The 23541-nt window shown below is 39.6% G+C and overlaps 2 protein-coding genes across 8 annotated transcripts in view; one reads left to right on the plus strand and one right to left on the minus strand.

The window, feature by feature from the left end:
* LRIG2 (leucine rich repeats and immunoglobulin like domains 2) overlaps positions 1-23541 on the minus strand; it is an 83286-nt gene that overhangs the window by 51710 nt on the left and 8035 nt on the right. For 6 of the 7 annotated variants that reach the window (XR_004301380.1, XR_004301381.1, XM_032421268.1 and 3 more), the window contains one exon: positions 1246-1311. Coding sequence is in view for 2 of the 7 variants with exons in the window: in XM_032421268.1 (XP_032277159.1) it covers positions 1246-1311 (66 nt within the window). In the remaining 5 variants the exon portion in view is untranslated. Of the gene's footprint in view, positions 1-1245; positions 1312-17887; positions 22693-23541 lie in introns of those variants that run through there. The other variant, XM_032421280.1, reaches the window with a different exon arrangement.
* LOC116642785 (40S ribosomal protein S27-like) lies at positions 3568-4173 on the plus strand. The gene has a single exon (XM_032421325.1). The coding sequence runs from the start codon at positions 3846-3848 to the stop codon at positions 4005-4007; it is 162 nt and encodes a 53-aa protein (XP_032277216.1). The 5' UTR covers positions 3568-3845; the 3' UTR covers positions 4008-4173.

Here is a 23541-nt window from a genome sequence, read left to right on the forward strand (position 1 = left end):
ATTTATAGTAAATAAGATAAAAAATTATAAATCAAGTAAATTTTTAAAATACACACACACACATATTTTTTAAGTTATTCAAAGTTAGGGTTGTTTGAATCCAACAGATGAATCTGCCTGAGAGATGGAGCTTATCATTAATTTTACAGATGACATGACATGTCACCCTCTGATCCTAGCAGCTCTTTAAACATAATGTCTCCAATGTTTTAGTAGCAAATCTAATATAATCACATTTCATTAACCTGGTTTTCAATCACTAAACAACCTCAATAACCTAGACTACAGAAACCAGAAGTAAAAGGCCTCCCAGAAACCAGCCAAAGTTACAAAGTCCATGTCATAAAGCTCACGCATTTCCCACTTTCTTCGGTGTCTACTCTTTTAGCCAAATAAGCTTGTCAATTTATTTATTCAGTGCACAGCAGATCAAAACCAGTCAATTTGGAGCAGAGACAGAGGGAATTCAAGGACAATGAGAGCATGAAGAAGTTACCCCTGTCAGCAAGAAGTTAAAAAGAAAAATAAATCTGAAGGTTCTGGCGTTTTAGCATACAGGCAAACAGGCCTCAATAGTTGTGCCTCTGAAAACATCACAATGCAGTAACTGATACTAGTAGTATTTTAGAAAATTGCCTCCAAAAAATACATACTAATACATCTCAGTATTAAAGGAAAAACTTCAGTGAAGTGGAAAATTGAACTATATTAACCACCACATTACAGACAATACAAAAAACACTCATTTCACGTAAATCTTATTTTTTTTTTTTAAGTAGGCTCCATGCTGGGGATAGATAATGATAGCTACCTGAGATCAAGAGTCAGACACTTAACCACCCAGGTACCCCCACGTTACTCTGCTTTAGACATGATGCTTGTATCTTAGACAAGTCAAGACGTAAAAAAATTTACACAACAGAGAATTTCATTGGCTGAAACTGGCAAAAAACAAGCAAAATTATTTACTCTGAAAAGGGGGAAAAAAATCTTACTTTTGATCCCAAGAAAGTAGATAGAATAATATTTCTACACAGTTTGCAACTAATCACCAACCTAATGGCGCAATGCCCGGGGAGTCTGTAACAGTAGCAAAGCCAAAGACAACAGTTTAGGTTTTTAAACAATGTCTTTTCAATTTTTTCCGTCAATTTTTTGACAGCATTTCTGGATTAAACATCCTCAAATTCATAACTCATCAAATCCACCCTAAGAGTTTAATTTAAACAAATAAAAATAACTTACACTTCTTGTAATGTTTGAGATTCCAAGCTGATGTTCCAGTTAGACAACCGATTATGACTCAGATCCCTAATGGAGGACAAAAGATCATTCTTAATTTAGTGTTGGAAAAGAGACGTAGAGAAAAAAAAAACTAAACTAAAACATAATCTAAAAGCCCTATCAAATGTGAATTTGAATAGTACACACAAAAAGAAGAAATGTTTACAAAGCATGAATAAATACCTAGATTTTAAAATAGCTATTTTAACTTTTTCTTCATTTATATGAGGGGTTTTTTTTAACTAACTAGGGAATATATTCACATGGTTCAATAATCAAAAAGTATAAAAAGAAATAAAGTTTAAATCTCCCATCCTGTCAGTCATATGATTTCCCTCCCCAAAAGCAACAAATGAAAATACATTTCTTGTGCAGCCTGCCAGATATTTTATGCATGCACCAGCAAATTTTTACAAAAATGGTAGAATAATTTACACACTAATTTGCCCTTAGTCTTTTCACTTAAGAATACATCTGGGTAGATCATTCCACAGCAATATTAAAGAGTTCTTTCATCCCTTTTAGTGATTATCTTATACTTTTATTGTAATGGACTACACTGTATATATTTTTGAAAAAATATATACTTTTTAAAGTAACATACTGCATAACATATTGTAATATATAATATTGTAATGTACTGCATTATACTTTAGCAGTAGATAAAAGAAGATTGATTTCACAAGTCAAGATAGTGAGCTTCTATATTAGAACTGAGGTTGACCATATCCTCAATAGAGATACGGTCTTCCTAAAAAAAGCAATCTAGCTTTGGGGAAGAAAAATCCATCTCCAAATTATGTTAATGATGATGATTGGTGGTCAGGCACTCCTCTATGCACTTTATACATATTAACTGCCTAAATCCACACACTACCTTATGAGGCAAATACTTTTACAATCCTCACTTGCCTAAGACAGAAACAGGCAGAGAGATTAATAATTTGTCAATCCAAGGTAGTTGGATTGTAGCTAGTAAGTGAGGAAGCCATAAACTTGAAATTCCATCTCACTTCTAGCAAGCAGTTTGTTAGATATAGCAGAGATTTCACTGAAATTAGTCATGAGTCTAAATATTTAAATAGGCTTTAAAAATTCACCTTGATGCTTCCTGGCATCTTTACAAGGCTGAAGTGGAATCCAGCCCACACAAGCTGTCTGCCCAAGAGACGTATTATACGTTACAATATGGCTAGCAATAGGGGCACACTAGAGAAACGTAACGGATCACTGTCTCTCACTGCGCCACCACGAGCAGCTGACAGATGCATGCAGGTCTGAGTGATGTCTCTATCAGAGCAGAACAGTTTGCTCTCAGCCAGATTCATGTCTGTCCATCTGTAAAACTTAGCCACTTTCATTTAGGAGCTTAATTTACACCATAAGATAACTAAAGCCAGATGAAACCATCCCTTTTCCACAACAGTTCTAACACCTTTATTCCAAGATACCTGGCACCAGGTATCAGCTCAAGAAAACTCATGACTAGGGAGGGGTATGCACTGGGAAATTTTAGAGATAAAAATAGGAATTTGCTCCACATAAAAACCTTATATTCAGATGCTTTCATCCAACTCACACTTGCTAGTAAACAACACTGGATTTTATACAAGTGAAAAGAGACTTATTGTGGCATTTCAACTAAAGAAATTCAGCTCTTGTAATTTAAGTTCAATAGTCCACATTCTGCTCCAAGGTGGCTGGTCTGGCAACTATCATCTATGTAGCAGGCTAGGATAGTATGATTTAATTCCATAGCTGATGCTTGCTAAAATTTCACTTCTTCCCTTTTACAGATTAAGAGCTTTCATTTTAATCATAACAGTGCTTCTAATGCCTTCCCAAAACCTAATCTCTCTGGCAATGTAACTCTTGACCATAATCATCTACAGTTCTCTCATGGATGTCAATGACCAGATAATCACTTTTAAAGAAAACTATTATTAAAGAAATCTAAAGCAATCAAGTTAACCCACCTTACACATGGTATAACCTACTTTGTATTAAGTATCAGTGAAAACTGTCCAGTGTCTCTACTGGGGGAAAGGGTAAGATTTTCTCTATCTCTTTGAAGAACCTCTAAAGGCTTTTTTTTTTTTTTTTTAAGATTTTTATTTTTTTATTTGACAGAGAGAGAGACAGCGAGAGCGGGAACACAAGCAGGGGGAGTGGGAGAGGGAGAAGCAGGCTTCCCGCCGAGCAGAGAGCCCGATACGGGGCTTGATCCCAGGACCCTGGAACCATGACCTGAGCCGAAGGCAGACGCTTAACAACTGAGCCACACAGGCGCCCCTCTAAAGGCTTTCTGACAGAACCCAAAGGATACTGGAAAGACTTTGGAGCCTCTCTACAGGATAACGCTGTCTTCAGAACATATGCCTCCGGTGCTGCAAGCCCAGTCGCGTGCTGCTCGCTAGGGGTGTTGCCTCAGAGATCAGACTGTCTGCGCTAGATAAAGGATTAACAGGCTTTTGGCTAGAGATTTACTACACCCGTCCTTGGAAGAGGAAAAGAAAAAACATAAAAAGAAACAGCTAGTTCAAAGCCCACATTCCTATTTTATGGATGTAAAATGTCCACGTTGTTACAAGATCACCGCAGTGTTCAGCCATGCTCAGATGGTGGTTACTTGGGTAGGCTGTTCAACAGTGTTGTGCCAGCCAACAGGAGGAAAGGTCAGACTCACAGAGGGGTGTTCTTCGTTGAGAAGAAAGCAACACTAATGATCCACACAACCTCCTGAATTTGTGTTGTATTGCAGAAAGCCTCATCAGTTCAGTAATTCCAGTTAATCTACCAAAATAATGTAATTATGTTTAATTTTGTAAAATACACAATGGTGATCTCCTATTTTGGTCTCAGTTTTTCTTTTTTTTTTTAGATTTTATTTATTTGACAGAGAGAGACATAGTGAGAGAGGGAACACAAGCAGGGGGAGTGGGAGAGGGAGAAGCAGGCCTCCCGCAGAGGGAGCGCGATGCGGGGCTCGATCCCAGGAGCCTGGGATCATGACCTGAGCCGAAGGCAGAGCTTAACGACTGAGCCACCCAGGAGCCCCTGGTCTCAGTTTTTCAATAAAGTTTTGATTATGGACAAAAAAAAATAAGAATATATGCCTCAGAGATCAGAACCCCATAATGGGGCTCTCTGGACCCTTCTGTGACAAATCCACATTAGGTGGCATTTTAAAACACTAACAGTGAACTAAAATACACTCCCAAAGTAGCACTATCATAGAAAGCAACTACGGTAGTTCCCCCACTCCCCCTTATCCACAGTTTGGCTTTCTATGGTTTCAATTGCTCACAGTCAACCCTGCTCTGGAAGCAGATGATCCTAACGCTAGGTCACAACGCCTACACCACTTTACTTCATCTCATCACATGGGCATTTGATCATTTCACATCATCACAAGAAAAGAAGGGTGAGTACAGTACGGTAAGGTGTTTTGAGAGAGAGACCACTTTCATATAACTATTACCATATATGGTTATAATTGTTTTTTATTATTGCTGTTAATGTCCTGTATGGTGCCTAATTTATAAATTAAACCTTATCATAGGCATGTATAAGAAAAAACATAGTATATATAGGGTTCAGTGCTATCTACAGTTTCAGGCATCCGCTGGGAGTCTCAGAATGTATCTCCTGTGAATATGGGGGAAGGGAAACTACTATAGTAAAAATCTGTATAGCTGTTTGAGTTATCAAAATACCAGGTGTCTAAAATTATATGGATTGATCTGATCATCAGCTAGTCATGCAATAAACATTTACTGAACCATGTGCCAGGCCCTGTGCTAAGTACTAGGGTTACAAATTGTCAACTTTAGTAACCTTTTTGTCTTTTTGGAAAGCAGTATTTAAGTACTCAGAGTCACTGGAAAACTAAAGATAGATTTAACATTGACTTAACCATTCCCCCTCCTCCCTAGAAATGTATGCATTCTTTTATACCTAAATTTCCCTCTGGAATTTAATCATGACATGTGCATATGGGAGTGCACAGACACACCCTTGCTTTCCATAACCATGCCCTTCCTCTTTTTTTTTTTTAAGTACTTCAAGGGGCGCCTGGGTGGCTCAGTCGGTTAAGCGTCTGCCTTCAGCTCCGGTTGTGATCTCGAGGTCCTGGGATCGAGCCCCTCGTCAGGCTCCCTGCTCAGAGGGGAGCCTGCTTCTCCCTCTCCCACTGCTGCTCCCCCTACTTGTGCCCTCTCATAAATAAAATCTTTAAAAAATAAAAAATAAAGGGTGCCTAGGTGGCTCAGTTGGTTAAATGAATGCCTTCGGCTCAGGTCATGATCCCGGAGTCCCGGGACTGAGTCCCGCATCAGGCTCCCTGCTCAGCAGGGAGTCTGCTTCTCCCTCTGACCCTCTCCCCTCTCACGCTCTCTCACTCTCTAATAAATAAAATCTTTAAAAAATAAAAATAAAAATAAAAAATAAAAAAATAATAAAGAACTTCAAAAAGGCTGAAGAAGACTAAGACTGGAAGACTTTGACTATCAGATGTAAAACTCTTAGACTGGGGTGCCTGGGTGGCTCAGTCATTAAGCGTCTGCCTTCGGCTCAGGTTATGATCCCAAGGTCCTGGGATCGAGCCTCACATCGAGCCCCACATCGGGCTCCCTGCTCTGCGGGAAGCCTGCTTCTCCCTCTCCCACTCCCCCTGCTTGTGTTCCCTCTCTCGCTGTGTCTCTGTCAAATAAATAAAATCTTTTAAAAATAAATAAAACTCTTAGATTAAGAATTTGGATACTTAAAAGTCTCTCACCATTCTTCCCAGTGGCAAATCATTAATTCCATTTAATTTGCATAAGCTAATGCTGGTTTGTCAGGTTTTGGGTTTTTTTTTAAGCGAAAGTCCTGAAATGGAGAACTGTCTTTCAAATATTTTCAACTTGAATATCCCTAAAATGTACTGAAAAACTTGAAGTAATCTAATGCTTGATAAACAAAACCTAAGGGTCTAGCTTTGTAACAGTCAATAATCCTTTCTTTATTTTTAAACACCACTAATATCTGAATATTTATGGACATGATGCTTGGAGAGTAAAGATCTCAGAGAAGGCCTTATCTCAATGTTGTAAACTCTGCTCCCACGCATGCTAACTTACAGGGATGTAGCTCTAATAAGTAATGAATTATTAAAGTTCTTGATATCATGTGGAGTCAGACGTGCCATTAATGTAGTCATTTAGTACCATCAGGGTGTAAATAATTTATAGAATGTACAGAGCAATCACAACACTCTGAGGAGGGGAATCAAGGTCTGCAAGCTAACTGCAAAAAAGTCCTACAGCAACACAGATACAGAGGTTTTCTTCTGCCCAGTCACATGTGTACACTTTTGAGTCACCATCAATCTTTTCATTTTTGAGAATCTGCAACACTAATAGACTATGCTGTGAACTTCAACAATAACAATACTTCAGTGAAAAGGGCCCTTCACAAAAGTTAAAAGTTAAGAACATATCATATCCAACAGTTTAGGTATGTCAATGCTTTACATATTTATCCAGCATAATTTGCCCTTTTGTTGTTTTTTTTTTTTTTTAGAGAGAGTGGGTGGGGGGGGGGGGGGGGGGGGGGGCGACAGAGGGAGAGAGAGAAATCTCCAGCATGGAGCCTGGCAAGAGGCTGCACTGAGCATGGAGCCTGGTGAGAGGCTCAATCCCACAATCGAGATCATGACCTGAGCCAAAATCAAGAGTTGGCTGGTTAACCGACTGAGCCACCCAGGAACCCAAGACAGGGATTCCTGTTCACAAAAGAAAGGTCAGGGGCACCTGGGTGGTTCCTGGAAGCATTTCTGTTTTTCGGTTGGATGAGAGATGGCTAGAGATATTGGGTAAATTATCTTTAGGATAAACGAGATTTTATTATAGCATGAAGCATAATGTGATTCCAAATCAAATTTTCTCTCTTTAATTTACTCTATTTATTTGTAATACACTGTACAACACTTTTTACATGAATCCAAAAAGTTGGAGGTGGTAGGAAGATGGCAGCTTTCATTTCAAGAATCAGAGGCAGGTTTTATTTTCTTCCATTATATTTTCACTGGGTTCTTCATGACTGAAAGTATTGCTTCATTGGAAGGAATACAACGACAAAACAGGAAATAGGAATCCTACAGTTACATTTTTTTTAATTTAAATTCAATTAGCCAACATATAGTACATCATTAGTTTCTGATGTAGTGTTCAATGGACAGTTACATTTAAGAATAGTTTCCATGTGGCCAGTTCTGGGGCCTTGGGCAAACCATTCAACCTCTCTAATCATCAGTCTCTTCTAACATTAAATAAGAACACTGTACCAATCTCACTCAACTGCTCAGGAAATTAAAAGAATATATATCAAATGCTTAACATACAAATGAGTATGTATATAATTAACTTATTACTGGATTGAAATACAGTGATGGTCAAGCACTGTCACTTCTTCTGAGTATTTATCTATTATTTTGCAGACACAATCCATTTCCCAAGGTAAAACCTTAATTAATTGGAACTACTCCCCTACATTAACTTAAAAGTAGTAAACTAAATATTGCTTATGAATTCCAATTTTATGAGAAAGATTCCAAAAACAAGGCAAACCACCAAACATTTGGTCACGTTATTAAAGTACATACCTATATCACAAGATTTGATGTTTTATAATTACCCAGTGATACCTCTATGGATCTATTCTATATACAGCCACATAATTATGAAGAGGTATCTACCAGGAATTTACTGGAATAGCAAAATCATAAAATAAAATCTAAATGTTTATTAAAATGGGATCACTTAAATACCTTATTAAAGTTCCATACAATAGAAATCTCTGCAGCCAGTAAAAAAGAATAACACATTTTTTTAAGATTTTATTTATTTAAGATAAATAAAGCGGCGAGGAGCAGAGGAAAAGGGAGAAGCAGACTCCCCACCGAGCAGGGAGTCCGATACTATGCGGGGCTCGATCCTGGGACTCCAGGATCATGACCTGAGCTGAAGGCAGTCGCTCAACTGACTGAGCCACCCAGGCGCCCCAAGAATAACACATTTATTTACACATGGTACACAGTATGGCTTCGTGTATGTGCAGGCACATGTGCATTTCAAAGGAAAAAAAAGATATGGCGTGTAGAACTTCAAGAAGTACACCCAAGAAATGGTCAACAGTGGGTTTTCCTTAGGTGGAACAAAGGAACTGTTATTTTTCCACTTTATATGCTCCTGTACTGTTTTAATAGTCTACCATGGGAAAATATTGTCCAAATATAAAAATAAACTCACATATAAAATCTATCTACAACTAAGAATGTGACTAGAAAAGATTTTAATTCAATTACTTTTCTAAGAGATTAGAATTCTTTCTACAGAATGTTTTCAAAATGCCCTAAGTTGACCAAATCAGCTTAATTACCAACTGGACCAAAGGGAAAAAAAAAAAAAAAGTAACTAGACGTTTCTCTTATATTTCTAATCAGTAATATACCTCAAAAAGATAGTGGAAAATGCAAATGTACTAGACTGTTTTGGACTGATTTATGAAACAGTAAATTCCATTTTAGAACCTAGTGTATGGCCTTCAAATTCCAAACCAGTGAACAGAGTTTAAGTTTTAGCAAGCAGTACAAAACCATGGCATACTAATAAAATAATAATTCAGCAATAGCAGAACAAATGTTGTTCCTTATACATGAAAATATACAGAAAGCTATGCATTTTCCATCATTATTAGTAAGCATTTTCTGCATATCAACTGGGTTCACGTCTTTGTACCAGACTATATTTTATTTAAGTCATTATAAAGATTTTCTAGGAGTGAATGGATATTAGAACAAGTTATCTTATCACCTACATTATTGGTAGAAAAGGAAGGTCTAATCAAAGCCAAGCATTAGTTGGGTTTCTCATTATTAATGTAACCCATCATTCCTTAATATCTGCATAGTTTAACTTGGCACAAAATCTAGTATCTCTTCAAATAACCATACTTATGCTCAGGGTTGGTTATGCTCTTCCTGAAGCAACCTGCCAAGATTCTGATTATATAAGCAAGGTGTAATAGTGATTTTGAAAATAGATATGTAAAAAATAAAAATGTATAAGAGGAACCCATAGTTAAGAAGTATTATTACAAATTTATTTATACCACACTTCACTAATGTTGCACTATTTATGATTTAACTTTAAAACTGCTAATCACCACTAGTTATTCTGACAGTTATTCCTGCAGTTAAGTTTGTTACAAATAACATAATTTCTTCTTTGGGGAAAAGCTGGGGAAGGACAAGGAAAGGAGAAAGGTAAAGAATACACACACTTTAAAAAAAAAAAAAAAAGGTTTAGGGACGCCTGCGTGGCTCAGTCGGTTAAGCGTCTGCCTTCAGCTCAGGTCATAATCCCAGGGTCCCGGGATCGAGTCCCACATCGGGCTCCTTGCTCAGCGGGGAGCCTGCTTCTCCCTCTCCCACTCCCCCTGCTTGTGCTCTCTCTCTGACAAATAAATAAAATCTTAAAAAAAAAAAAAAAAGGTTTATAGCAAAGTAAAGGTTGCATTAACTATTCTGTTCCTCTGGTTTTTGTCCCAAACATGAAATTAATAATTTAGATAGGATGTAGTTACTTAAACTGCTTTTATTTTTTATTTGCATCAGCTGAACATCTTAATACTTTTGATGACTGGAATATTACAGAATAAACAAGTTGAGTCACTTACTTTGACATCGAAAAGAGAATACTGCATAAGAATTCAGGTATTTTGGGGGCACCTGGGTGGCTCAGTTGGTTAAGCGACTGCCTTCGGCTCAGGTCATGATCCTGGAGTCCCAGGATCGATTCCTGCACTGGGCTCCCTGCTCAGCAGGGAGTCTGTTTCTCCCTCTTATCCTCCCCCCTCTCATGCTCTCTCTCTCATTCTCTCTCAAATAAATAAATAAAATCTTTAAAAAATATATACATATATTTTTGCTAAACTGTTAATATGATTCGTTTTCTCTACTGCCAAATGCCCATATTCCATCAGGATTGAAGGGCCTTTAAAAAATAAAATAACCATATAAAATGTCATGGACCAAAGATGAGGGGAATGTATTTTCTACCATCAGGAAGAAATGATTATCTTAATATACAAGTAAGTTTTTGAATATCCGTGTGCTGAATATATATGTTGTATATCAAGAAATGCAAAATATTTTTAATATAATGAAACATAAGGACAATATTCTCTATAAAAATGTGTCCTTCAAAGCATAAAGGACTTTCAGAGAATTAAGGAAAGCACAGATCTCAATTAACATTCAATAAGCAACAACTGTCTGTGGTTCAGTGGTTCTCCATCACTGCTGCAGGCATCCTAAGGGAAGACTCTAACGTACTGATGCTGGGGTCTCACCCTAAACCAATCAAATCAGAATCACTGGAGTGTGGAGCCCAAGCATTGGTATTCTGTAAAAGCTCTCCAGGTGACAGTCTAAAGTGCAGTCGGCACTGAGAACCACTGCACTAGTCCAGAAATCTAGTAACCCAAAGCCTGTAGCCAGAGGATGCTCTGTTAAGATTCTCTCAATTCTTTTCCTTTTCTTGCCCTACAATAAATCTGTGAGTCAACAAAGACTTGACACCTACCATTTGTCAGGCAACACACTAAGCAGACATAAACAAAACAGACATTTTTGGAGTTTATATGCTCCCTCTTGGAGTTTATAGAATGACCTTAAACTAAAGCCTCACTGGCACCGAGATGCCACTAAATTCTATTCACTATCAAGATGAAATTCCTATAAAGTAAATTCCTGGGGCACCTGGGTGGCTCAGTTGGTTGAGCGTCAAGATTCTTGGTTTTGGCTCAGGTCATGATCTCAGGGTCATGGGATCAATTTAGCCCCACATGGGCTCCACACTCAACACACGGAGTCTGCTTGGGATTCTCTCCTTCTCTCTCTGCCCCTCCCCTGGTGCACACACTCTCTCTCTCTTTAAAAAAAAAAAAAAAAAAAAAATTCCAGGGGTGCCTGGGTAGCTCCGTCGGTTGAGCATCTAACTCTTGGTTTCAGCTGGGGTCTGGTCTCAGCATCGTGAGATCGAGCCTCGCATCTGGCTCTGCACTCAGTGGGGAGTCTGCTTGGGTTTCTCTCTCCCTCTTCCTCTGCCCCCCATAACGCCACACGTGTGCACGCACACGCTCTATCTCTCACTGAAATAAATTTTTTTAAAAATTCCTATTTGTATCACAGGAGGGTGGGATAAAAGGGTAAAGGAAGAAATGGATGCTTTTATTTCTATTTAATACATTTCTGTTTTGCCCTTTTTAAATGAGTATATATGCCCTCTCATAATTTATATATGCTTTTTGAAATAAGACTTTTGTGTTTTTTCAAGATTTTGTTTTTAAGTAATCTCTACACCCAACATGGCACTCACACTTACAAGATCAAGAGCTGCATGTTCCATTGACCAAGCCAGCCAGGTGCCCCAAAATGAGATTTTTAAAATGCATTCATAGATAAATGCAGCAAGACATATCAGTTGATTCTTTGATAACCTTTGACTACGTATTTCACTGGAGAGGAGTGGGATTTGGGCTTGGGTATGAGAGTCCATAGCAAAGCTAATGACCCTAGGTTTCTTTTCTTTGCAGTTACAGCCTTGTTTTATTCCTAATCCCTTAACTATTGTTTCCACACCCAGCAAGATCTTATCAGAAAGGGCAAAGGTTGAAGGTAAAAATCCTTAGGGATATAAAGAGCACACTGTGGCTCTTCTTTCCAAGTGGTTCCAACATCTAAAATTAAGTGCCACTCAGGTCAAGGCAAGCACTGGAAGTAAAGTTAATTAACCAAAGAGACTACACAAACAAAAGCAATCAAAACACTTTCCTTCTACCAAATGATAAAAACCAAAATTTTTAACAATAATTAGTGCTAGGTAAAGTGTGATAAGATAGGCACTCTCACAGTGCCAAAAGAAGTTTAAATTGTTAACTTATGCTGGATTCCATGTAAAATATCAAGATAATTCAGGGTAGACTTGTGTTAACAACCAACCCTAAATGATCTGCAGCAAATAATGTATTAATTCAGATTTCTTAAGGCTCTCTCATTGTAGGCTTTCTTCTTAGGTACCTTCTGAACTAACCAAAAATGCCTCTAAGATTGCGAAAGATTTCATGGGATCACATCTTCTGTTTACCACTCCCCTAGACAGACCAGGATAAAGATGAAATATGTTAAATCTTTAATGCAATGAAAGAAAAACATACTGTATATGCTTTGAAATGATTTTTGGAAGTGAAAAGGTTCATTGTAACAGCAGTATGCAAGCCAAGGTCAATATATGTTAGATTCTGGAAACACTATGGTAGCATATTCCCTTTCCCCCCAATGTACTTTAGGAATTTACCAGTAGGTCTATTTCTTTTGAAGAATAAAACTGGTGTTTCTCCTAGTGTCTGGAAAGATAAGGTATGTGAAAGACAAAATGTCTTCTGAAGTATCCCAACTCCAGAAACAGGTAGCTGCTGTACAGGTTGGAATGAAGTTGTGCAGGCTAAAAACTCCTCAAACCACAGCTGCAAGCCATGACACTCTGTGTGCAGCTGATTATTCACTAATAGTTAGTACATATCTAAGAGATGCTGCAAAGCCCTATAAAAACAAAGATGATCAGAATAAATGAAAGATTATTTGTGCATGGAAAAGTTTCTGGTACACTCAAACAAAACATCCCACATAGAGTAAGATGAGAACTAGAGTTAGTAGTAACTTAATGTGCCTATATTTAGAATTTTTCTTTTTGTTAAAAAGAAAAAGATGATGTTAAAATGCAAATAATTAGCTAATACCCTGATTCATTCACAGTGTTTACTATGGAAAATGAGGTACCTTGAAAAGAAACCATCTAATAAAATATATAAAAGACTAGAAAAGCAAATGAGAAAAGACTGCTTTGAACTTGTCTTGATCTCTCCCTCCTCAGAAGACACAACCACACACTTTAATTCAATTATTTACTACATTCATTCAACAAATATTTTGAGTACTTACTGCTGATCACTGTTTGTCTACAGCAATGAACAGACAAAAATCGAGGGCCTCATGATACTTACAATCTACTGAAAAGATGACAAAGTAAAATATGTAGCATGTCAGAAAATGATGCCTGCTAAAGACAAAAAGAGGGCCAAGGATTTGGGATTGTCTCTGGGAGAGTAGAGATAACCTCAAAGTCCTGAGATTCTTGTGGAGACTGGTGTAAACAAGAATCAAGGGCATGAGAGTGGTGCTGATGGTCTCATGGCAGATACTGATTGGTGGGGAGAATGTGAGGGTGAGAGGAATGAAGACGTAGGGAATCTTTCCAGTTCTTCTTTACTCTGAAGTGTTGACTTGGAACAGGGTAATATTATCCAGAGCACGAAGAGTTTCCTCTGATTTCTGCCTTATGGAAGCCTAGAAGCCAAGAGAAGGAAGTCCTACCTAGGTTTGATCACAGAGTGAACCAGCTTTCTAAACTCACTGTATGCTCAGTTCCATATAGCCAATCTTTCTTCTCTGTTAAGAAGTATGGTGAAAATAACACGGACACAACAAAATGGATGAAGTAGAAAATAAAGGCTGATAGTAATAAATAAACGAGGTAAACGAGGGACCTTAGTAGAAAGGAAATCACATCTGTACTGTTTTTAAAAGGACTCCTTTTCAGTTCACCACCTTGTGGTTTAAAGCAATTAAAGTTCTTTTCACATTCCAGCGAGATTATCCAACTAAAGAGTATCAAATTATGTCAGTGTTATGTTTCTGCCTCTCACAGTTTTCTTCACAACATACAATGGAAGGTTGAGAGTTCATTTTCAGAAAAACATACATACATCTGCAATGAACTTAAAGGCCCTCAAATCAACTTCCCTAACATATCACTTTCTAAAACCTAAGAATGTTTTCCAAAGTGTATCTTTATCCTTAGCAGTATCACAATAAACGTAGAAAGGAAGGATACTACAAATTAACTGCCCCTTTATTTTTTTTTTAAAGATTTTATCTGTTTGAGAGAGAGAGAGAGCGCGCACACAAGCAGGAGGAGCAGCAGAGAGAGAGGGAGAAAGAGACTCTCTCCTGGCCCAGGGCTCGATCCCGGGACTCCAGGACCATGACCTGAGCTGAAGGCAGACACTTAACCAACTGAGCCACCGAGGAACCCCTATCTGCCCCTTTAGAAAGGAAATATGAAGTATTGACAAAGCTATGCAATTTTTCCTTGACATCACACAAGTCACTGGTAGTGAGCTCTGGACCTTTGAAAGGATGAAGGCTGACTCCACCTGTTAACTAACAGTGAAAACATTCTGCCCATGTTACTTACAGAGAGCAGCAGCTAAAGAGGTTAAAGCTCGAGTCACATGCAAATTCGGACTTTCCTGGAGTTATTCAATATAAATTAATGTCCTCTTTGTATGCTGAAGAACTCATCTGTTCACAACTATTCTAAAAGAACAAATGCAAACAAGTCTTAAAGTTACCATAATGAGAATAGAGAGACAAGAAAGAAACTAGAAGTAACTAAATACATATGAAATTTAATCTAATATAGCAGTGATTCCCCAATACTGATCCATGATAAAGTTTTTACCAGTCCACAGTGAAACGAAAATAGGAAGGACAAGATTACAAGTTTTCCATAAAGCTAAAAATATTTAATCTACAGAATTGTCCTTATTTCTAAAATTATGTACTTCCTAATTTTTTGGTGCTGTCATGAAATGACCATGACAACAAATAACTGGAGGATAGGGGTTCTAATGGTGTCACTTGGCAAAACAAGAATTTGATACATTTGGTCCTCCAATTCCTGCGTGTGTGTGTGTGTGTGTTTGTGTGTGTGTGTGTGTAAAATCAGAATAATGTGATACAGAGCTTAGCACCCATGGACAATCCAATCAAATTTTAAATAACCAAATAAAATTTGAAAGACTTTCTGATAACAGAGAAGCATAAAGACAGAATCTAAATAGGTTTCTGTCTAGGAAAAATTCCACTTCTTCCTACCTTTATTCATATATACAATACTAACACCAGATGTATGATTCCCCCCCACACACACCAACCAATTCTCCAACACCAACTGGCTGTCCCACAATTCAGTTCCAACATTAATGGGAATTAGAGCAGACCCTACAAGTTAAGAGTTCAGTCCCTGAAGACTACCCCCCAATTCAGCCCCACAGCCCATCTCACTTCTCTGTAAGAAGTAATGGTGAGGAGCACCTGGGTGGCTCAATCAGTTAAGCATCTGCCTTCGATTCAGGTTGTGATCTCAGGGTCCTGGGATCGAGCCCTGCGTCGAGCTCCCCGCTCAGCAGGAAATCTGCTTCTCCCTCTCCCTTTGTCCTTCCACCACCATCACTGCCGCCACCCCGCTCATGCTCACTCACTTTTTTTTTTTATTTTAAAGATTTTATTTATTTGAGAGGGAGAGAGACAGAGAGAGAGAAAGCACAGAGGAAGAGTGAGAAGCAGACTCCCCCCCGCCCCCCGCCAAGCAGAGAGCCTGAAGCGGGGCTCGGTCCTAGGACCCCGAGATCACAACCTGAGCTGAAGGCAGACGTCCAACTGACTGAGCCATTCAGGTACCCCTCTCTCTAATAAATAAATAAAAATCTAAAAAAAAAAAATAATTAAAAAAAAAGAAGTATGGTGAAAATATTACAGACACAAAAGTTAAGTATAAGTAGTAGGCACTGTGTCAGGAGTCAGAGTCAAAGAACAAGTATTAGAGCACAAGATGCTCCCAATGCTCTAATCACTTGGAAATTTCAAGGATTTCAGGAGCTCTGTGCCACCAACCAGGGTCAGAGACCAATATATATTTTTTATATTATTTCACAGCCCACGTTGGTCTCTGGCCACAGACCCTCTTAAAGCAAAAAGATATACAACTCAAAAGATACTGACACATTAGGATCCCATTCAGTCATTAATATTTGCACTAGTCTCTCATCATCTCACATGAAAATGCTTTCCAGGCAAGGCCACTCATGTTCACAGGCTTCCAATCTTGTGAGGTGACAAAAGCAGGAGTGGTGTAGGCAAACACAGTTTCAGCCAGGCATCTGGTATAACTAAGAGATGAGATCTTACTCTGAGCCCCTTTTGAGGTGTTAACATCAGATTTCCCTCATTATCCAACCCATTTATTCATTCCTTTACCCTCAGCTACTATTGCTCCTTCTCTCCACTTATACCCCAACTCTCCCCGCTTTGGAAAAGACATCAGGTTCGGCTACTGTGCTGACCTAGATTGCAAACAGCAATAATAGTCTAGTAGGTACCACCTCCCCCTCAGTCCTCCCCATTCAGTTGGGGAAAGGTTATATAGATATAGAACCACTAGGCTATTCTTACCACCAAGCAATAGAGCGGCATTCACTCTTAACCTCAATTTTGCCAGATAAGGCGAAGGCACAACCCACCCCATCAGGCCCTTAGGATTCTAACCCAAGTTTAAAAATACAGTTTCTTGCTAAGGAATCATCCCTGTTTTCAGCACTTTGTATATGCAGCCCTGGTCCTATGACCAGTGTATCAAGCACAAAAGAAAAAAGTTGAGGTGATGTGAAGAAAGAAAAAGTACAGTCATTACACGAAGATACTCCTCCCTTGGTAAGAACTGCAGAGTCATCCCAGCATCCTTTGCCACCCCCTCTCCCCCAGATCCACCAGAAAAAAAGAGGACTGCCTGGTGGGGCCACTCCTTTAGCCCCACCTCACGATGAACGAGAGCACTCTCATGAGCTCATGAACGTAAGCCATACGTTCAGGTCTTTACCTCCCATTCTACACAACCAATGTTTTCATTGCCCACTCACTTCTCTATTAAACTAGTACTCTGAGGAGGACATCTCTCTGCCCATGGGTTGGACACTATGAGCTGTATATTCCTTGGTCTAGCCATCCAAACTGTTACAATTATCTTCTGTTTCCAGTTTCTTCTTTAGCACTCTGAGCATTTGCATCTACCGTCAGATAAGCAAAGCCCAGTCCAGAGTCAGTGTCTACTCCTATCAAGACCCATTTGTAACCTATCATGGTTACAGCATCAGTCTCATTTGCCACCTATATGCAGGGCCTTCCCAATGGGAATCTGCCACCTAGCCATCTACAATCTCTATTTTGCTTGCAGATAAAACAGTTCTTGGGGCGCCTGGGTGGCTCAGTCGTTGGGCGTCTGCCTTCGGCTCGGGTCATGATCCCAGGGTCCTGGGATCGAGCCCCGCATTGGGCTCCCTGCTCCTCGGGAAGCCTGCTTCTCCCTCTCCCACTCCCCCTGCTTGTGTTCCCTCTCTTGCTGTGTCTCTCTGTCAAATAAATAAATAAAAAATCTTTAAAAAAAAAACAAAAAACAGTTCTTACTGGCATTTTGTGCCTCAGAAGGTACAAGAGGATTATGTCTAGATTCGGTCATCTTTGCATTGCTGCATGCCCCATTACCCACTTATGTCATGGGCCCAGGTGACCACCTCAAGCAAGCACACAGGGATATTGCTTGTTGATTCCAACTGCCTTACAAACCTGAAAAGGGTTCTTCTGATGAGCATCGACATGTCCTACCTTAATGCACACTTCAAATTCCTGCAGCGATTTCCATAGGGCTGTGCCCTAGGTGGGCATCCCTTTAACAGGCCAGGTTTCCACTGTTCTTCTGCACAGCCATATGGCCAAGCCATTGGCCTCTGCCTATGAAACAGTAAAAACCCAAACACAGGGGCTTTTACCACTGTTCAATTCATCCATGCTGCTAGGAAAACAGCATGCAATTCAGCCCACTAAGCTAATTTGTCTTTACCTCCTCCTATCAGAATGGTGGCCTTCCAAAGAGGAAGTTCACCTTAGAACTGCCATCACAAACCAAGTAGCTCTTTGTTCGGTCAGTTATAAGCTGTTTATAGGACAATGCCCATGTGACAACAGAATCCAGCAGCTCCTCACACAGCTCCCAAGTCAGTCTTAGGGGGAAAGAGGCTCCCTTGAGTAGCTCCTCCTTGCATTTCCATTTTATTACAGAACTCTTCTGGGCACTGCCCTACCTATTGAAGTGTTATCTGACATTGTGCAAGATACCATGAGTATTTCAGTTTTCAAGATTATTTTTATGACTTTTAGTCACAGTAGCTGTTTCAATTACTGTCCATTAGCAAGGCAATAATTGCCCTTCAAGTGGGAATTCTCTAGTCCAAAGTCCAGTAAGTCATTGCCGGGAGGCACTCACAGGCTTTTGCCATAAGCCCCAGTCTATGGTACACTACAGTCCACTATCGCACAGAGAATCTGTCCATACGAGCACTTGGGACTTCTATTCTACACTGTCTGGGATTGAGCAATCTTACTGGTTCCCCTTTAGTGTATCCAATTAATATTGAAAGGTGGATTTACCTGACTTTTACAATAATAGGTAAAGGAAATATTCCCCAGTTAGATATAAGGTCCATCTCCCTAATACAATCAGGTAAAAACCTGTTCAAACACACCAATTCTCACAAACTTTCACCTTACATTCCTAACCGTAGCCTCCATTAGGACCTTATTTAACAGGTTTTGGTTTTAAAATACTAGGGCAAAGTGTTCCCCACGCCAGACATAACTCATTACCATAAAACATTCAGGTAAAGGAGACATGACTTCTTTACATAAAGCCTTGTTTAAACATTCCAACTTTCAAAATCCTATCAACCCTTACATGTTTATGTTCTCTCAACTGCATCAGGGCTTTATCAATGGGTTTTGGTATTTGGTACCACAGTGCAAGAGGGTCCCATATCAAGGAAATCCTGGGAACTTTCCTTCTCCACCTCCTGACCATTTTACCCACTCTTGTGCAAAAGGCTTTGGGTCTTGCCCACGGATGAAGCCAAGGGACCCTGGCCCTTTGTCAATTTTTAGCTCATTTAATCTATCTACCCAATGCCCCAAGCAATTACTAGTCACATTACTCATTGTAATCTCTGCCTTCAGATTTTTAAATTTCTCCAAACTGGGGTAAATAGAATATACTTGGTTTGGGGCCCTTTATGTTGGGGTGGGGGGGAACCAGAAAAAGGTCCCTTTGGCCTGCCCAACCTAAATAGTGTTATACTAAAATCTCTGTTTTAACCCCATCAATATCTGTTTTATTCATCCCATTTCTTAATAACCATCTAAAGCTTTCCATTCTGCTGGGTTGAATCCCATGATTCTTCCCTTTTTTCTTTGTTTTGCTCCGAATGATATTTGCTTTATTCACCTTATTTCTTAAAAACTATTTAAAATTTTCCACCTTGCTAAGACCAGTCCCTTGATTCTGTCCTTTGCCTTTCCTCTTTCTCTTGCTAATTAACATAATGTTTTTATTAACAGCGATAAAAGCTGGGAGGGGAAGCTGAGACAGCAAATACATAAGGCTTCCCCAACTGTCCCTCGGTTTCGCAGCACTTAAGGTTATATGGGGTGTTCACGTAAAAGAGCTCCCCTTAATCAAAGCATTTACTATCAACGGAGTAACATATTCAGCAGATGAATATTCCAATTATCATAAAGATAATCCCATACAGCTTATATATGAAGCATACCATCTGCTCCATTGGGGGTGTTCCGCTTGGCATTTATAGGGGCCGGCTGGGCAGTCCCCATTATCAGGGTAAACAGACCTTAGAGTGGCTTTTATCCAGTCCACCAGGCTGGCTGTTCCCTCGGGAATAACCTGCTTTGGGTCTGGATCACAGAGAGCAATCTGTGATTACTCCATAGTGAGCTGTGGACCCTGCGCCAACCCAAACATGGTCTCCCATATTACAGCATTTAAAACCAGATACTACTCCTAAGTTAATTACTCTCACAATCCATTTTAATAAAGGTTCTTCAGGAAACTAATTATTACTGATCCACAGAATGAAAACAACTCCTTCACATAATATTCCCTGGTTTCAATAGTTTCTTGGTTTTGCCCTCCCCCTACATACACCAATGGTCTTCTTGGTGACCAGAGGTTTTGGAGGTAACTTTGTTGTCTTTGCATAATTTTCCCCTTGCGGGGGCAGCTTTGAGGCTAGTAGCCAAAACTCAGACTCACTGAAATCTGATTTCTGTCTAGCATCAAGGTCTGATCCAGAACTCTATTTTAATTTCATTTTAACTATCACACATAACAATAGCCAAAGGACTTAACATTTCACCTTTTCCTTATTAGTTCCCATTTCCTTACATATCCAGTGAACCAAAGTGCTGGGAATTAGATCCATCTCTAAATTCCATTTGTAACTTTTATCTTTAGTAACTGAGAGCAGCACAGCTGCTGCTCCATTCCAGAGGTGAACATGACACCCAGGAATCAATGGCTCCACACTCCCCATCCTTTTACCCGCTCTCTTCCCAAACCACGTTTCCATGAGCCAAGGCCATTCTAGTGAATCTCAATTCTGTGACACCAAATGTCTAGGAAGAACTCCCTGGGTTAAAAGGAAAAAATATTCAACGACACCTGTTAAAAACCTCATGAGGAAGACTTTATTCAAGGTGGTGCAGGTTTTCTCTTCAGGTATAGGGACCACTGTGGTGACATTTTGCAGTAAGGGGGGGATCGGGTTCAACTCCAAATACTGCATGGGCAAGTGGGAATTTATAGCCAAGGAGCAGGGTGGTCAGCCAAAATCAGTGGACGGAAAATCACTAAAAGGTAAAAACAGGGATATGGTGGGTTCTGGCTAAGTGGATTCTTACTGAAGACAGGCCTGGGTGACCAGTCATCACCTGGAGAATGTCAGAAGATGAGAAAACCAATCAGATATCAAGGGTGTGATCGGATACTGAGGGTGAGGGCTTCTTGCTTAACTGACTTAGCAGGGTTCTTGCTAAAACTGCATTTTACAAGAACGTATACAGGTGAGCCTAGAAGGTGGTTCAGGAGTCTAAAATTTGGTTAAGCAAAGAATCTGTCAGTCCTTATTCTTGTTCAAGGAAAGAGGCATTCTTCCTTCCTCTGCACAATGTAAGTCTATTCTCTTGTTCAGTAGCCTTTTGTCCATTAAGGACCAGGTAAAGCTTTGGATGGGACTTGGTATTAGAGAATATCCGCTTGATGATGCTAACAGTCAGACATTTAATGAGGGCAGCTTCTATGAAAATACAAGAAAAACAAAAGTTAATAGTTAGATTAGAAACCTAGTTTCTGAGTCCAGAGGAGAGCCAGCTGAAATTTTCAGACTTGAGCTCAAAGTATCTTTAAATGGTGGAGTGAGGGTGGCAGTGGCCATCTGAAGAACTTTCCTGGTTTGCAGTTTGAACTCTGATAATAGCATTGAGTGTTCTGGTGAACCTGTGAATGGTCCAAACAGCAGGAGGCACAAGAGTTGCCCATATTATGATATGCCATGGTAATTTTTTTTTTTTTTTAAGTTTATATCAAGTCGTCCAGCTTCAGCTTGCAGGGTTTCAGGAAAAGGGCAGTTTTAGTTCTCAGTGATGGCAAGTCAGGAGAGTGGGAGAAAAAACTAGAAACATTAGTTTGGAAAATTATAGCCAGACACTGGAAGAAACCAGAGTTGAATATTTGGTAAGAACTGGCAAAATGTGCAAGACAGAACCCACAAGGGTGCACTATAGTTTTGCACTGAAATAAAAAAAATTTTCTCTACTGTCAACCTTTTAATTCTTTTCTACAAAAGAATTCTGGTCTCATTTAAAGCCTGCGATATTTAAGTTTGTCAAGTTGTGTGTAAGTTGCTTCTGTAACATTTTAGTTAACAAAGTTTTTGGGTTTTGTCTTAAAAAAAAAAAAAAGGATTCTGGTCTCATTAGGTTTGTCCTAACTATTTACATAGGTGCAGCAAGAATAGTGACTGCCCATACAGCCTCTTTCTGAGTTTGCTTTGCTGGAACTTTTCATAAGGAAATCTCAGATTAAACTTTTAAAAGCCTCTTGAGATTAAGAAGCCAATCCAGGAATTAGCCACCAGACTTCATCTTCCCATACCTATAGGTCTGAATGAATTCCTCTTTCCTTGAGGTCCATAGCCTGAGATTTCTGGGCCTGCCAGGAAGTGACATTCCTTACCCACCTATAACGCTGGGAACCCTGTAAGCCAGATAGCAGGCCAGTTCTTTCAAGAGCACTGGCTTCTTAAGGGCAACCTTAGTCCCTTAAACCAGATTCTATGTATGTCACTCTCAAATATAACATTCCAGTCAAAGCCTTCAATTGTATCCTGCTACAAGAATAGATTCTTCTTCAACTTACACAAATAACTAGAGTATCATGAAAATAATATGCACTAAGAGTTTCCAAATTCTGGAGGGATCAGATAGGGAGAAAAAACTGTTTCATCTTTGTTCACAAAGGTATAATCAGATTGTTGTAAACTACAGACAGTTTAGGGGCGCTTGGGTGGCTCAGTCGTTAAGCGTCTGCCTTCGGCTCAGGTCATGATTCCAGGTCCTGGGATCGAGCCCCACATCGGGCTCCCTGCTCCGCTGGAAGCCTGCTTCTCCCTCTCCCACTCCCCCTGCTTGTGTTCCCTCTCTCGCTGTCTCTCTGTCAAATAAATAAATAAAATCTTTAAAAAAAAAAACTACAGACAGTTTAAGAGCAAAAAAAAGAAGGGGGGGTTCTTTAAATCTGAAAAACATTGAAGAACTAGCACTGTTTCAAACAAAGAGTCATAAAAAAATATAACCATCTTCATCAGTTCATTTGGTCCCATGTAATTAATTCTTATTCTGCTCGATCTTGGGTTAGCAGTTGTATGAATCCATCAGCTTCTTCATTAGTTCTGGCAATTCTTACTCAGTCCAATGCACGGTCTTAAAATTATTCAACTGAGGGGCGCCTAGGTGGCTCAGTCAGTTAAGTGCCTGCATTCGGCTCAGGTCATGATCCTGGGGTCCTGGGATCGAGCGTCGGGCTCCCTGCTCAGTGGAGAGCCTGCTTCTCCCCCTCCCTCTGCCACTCCCCCTGCTCATGCTCACTCTCTCTCTCAAATAAATAAAATCTTTTTTTTTTTTAAAGATTTTATTTATTTATTTGACAGAGAGAGAGGGACAGTGAGAGAGGGAACACAAGCAGGGGGAGTGGGAGCAGGCTCCTGCTGAGCAGAGAGCCCGATGCGGGGCTCGATCCCAGGACCCTGGGATCATGACCTGAGCTGAAGGCAGATGCTTAACGACTGAGCCACCCAGGCACCCCTCAAATAAATAAAATCTTTTAAAAAAAATAAACACTTAAGATAACAGATCAC

Source organism: Phoca vitulina, unplaced genomic scaffold (assembly GCF_004348235.1).
Source record: "Phoca vitulina isolate PV1807 unplaced genomic scaffold, GSC_HSeal_1.0 scaffold2, whole genome shotgun sequence".
NCBI lineage: Eukaryota > Metazoa > Chordata > Mammalia > Carnivora > Phocidae > Phoca > Phoca vitulina.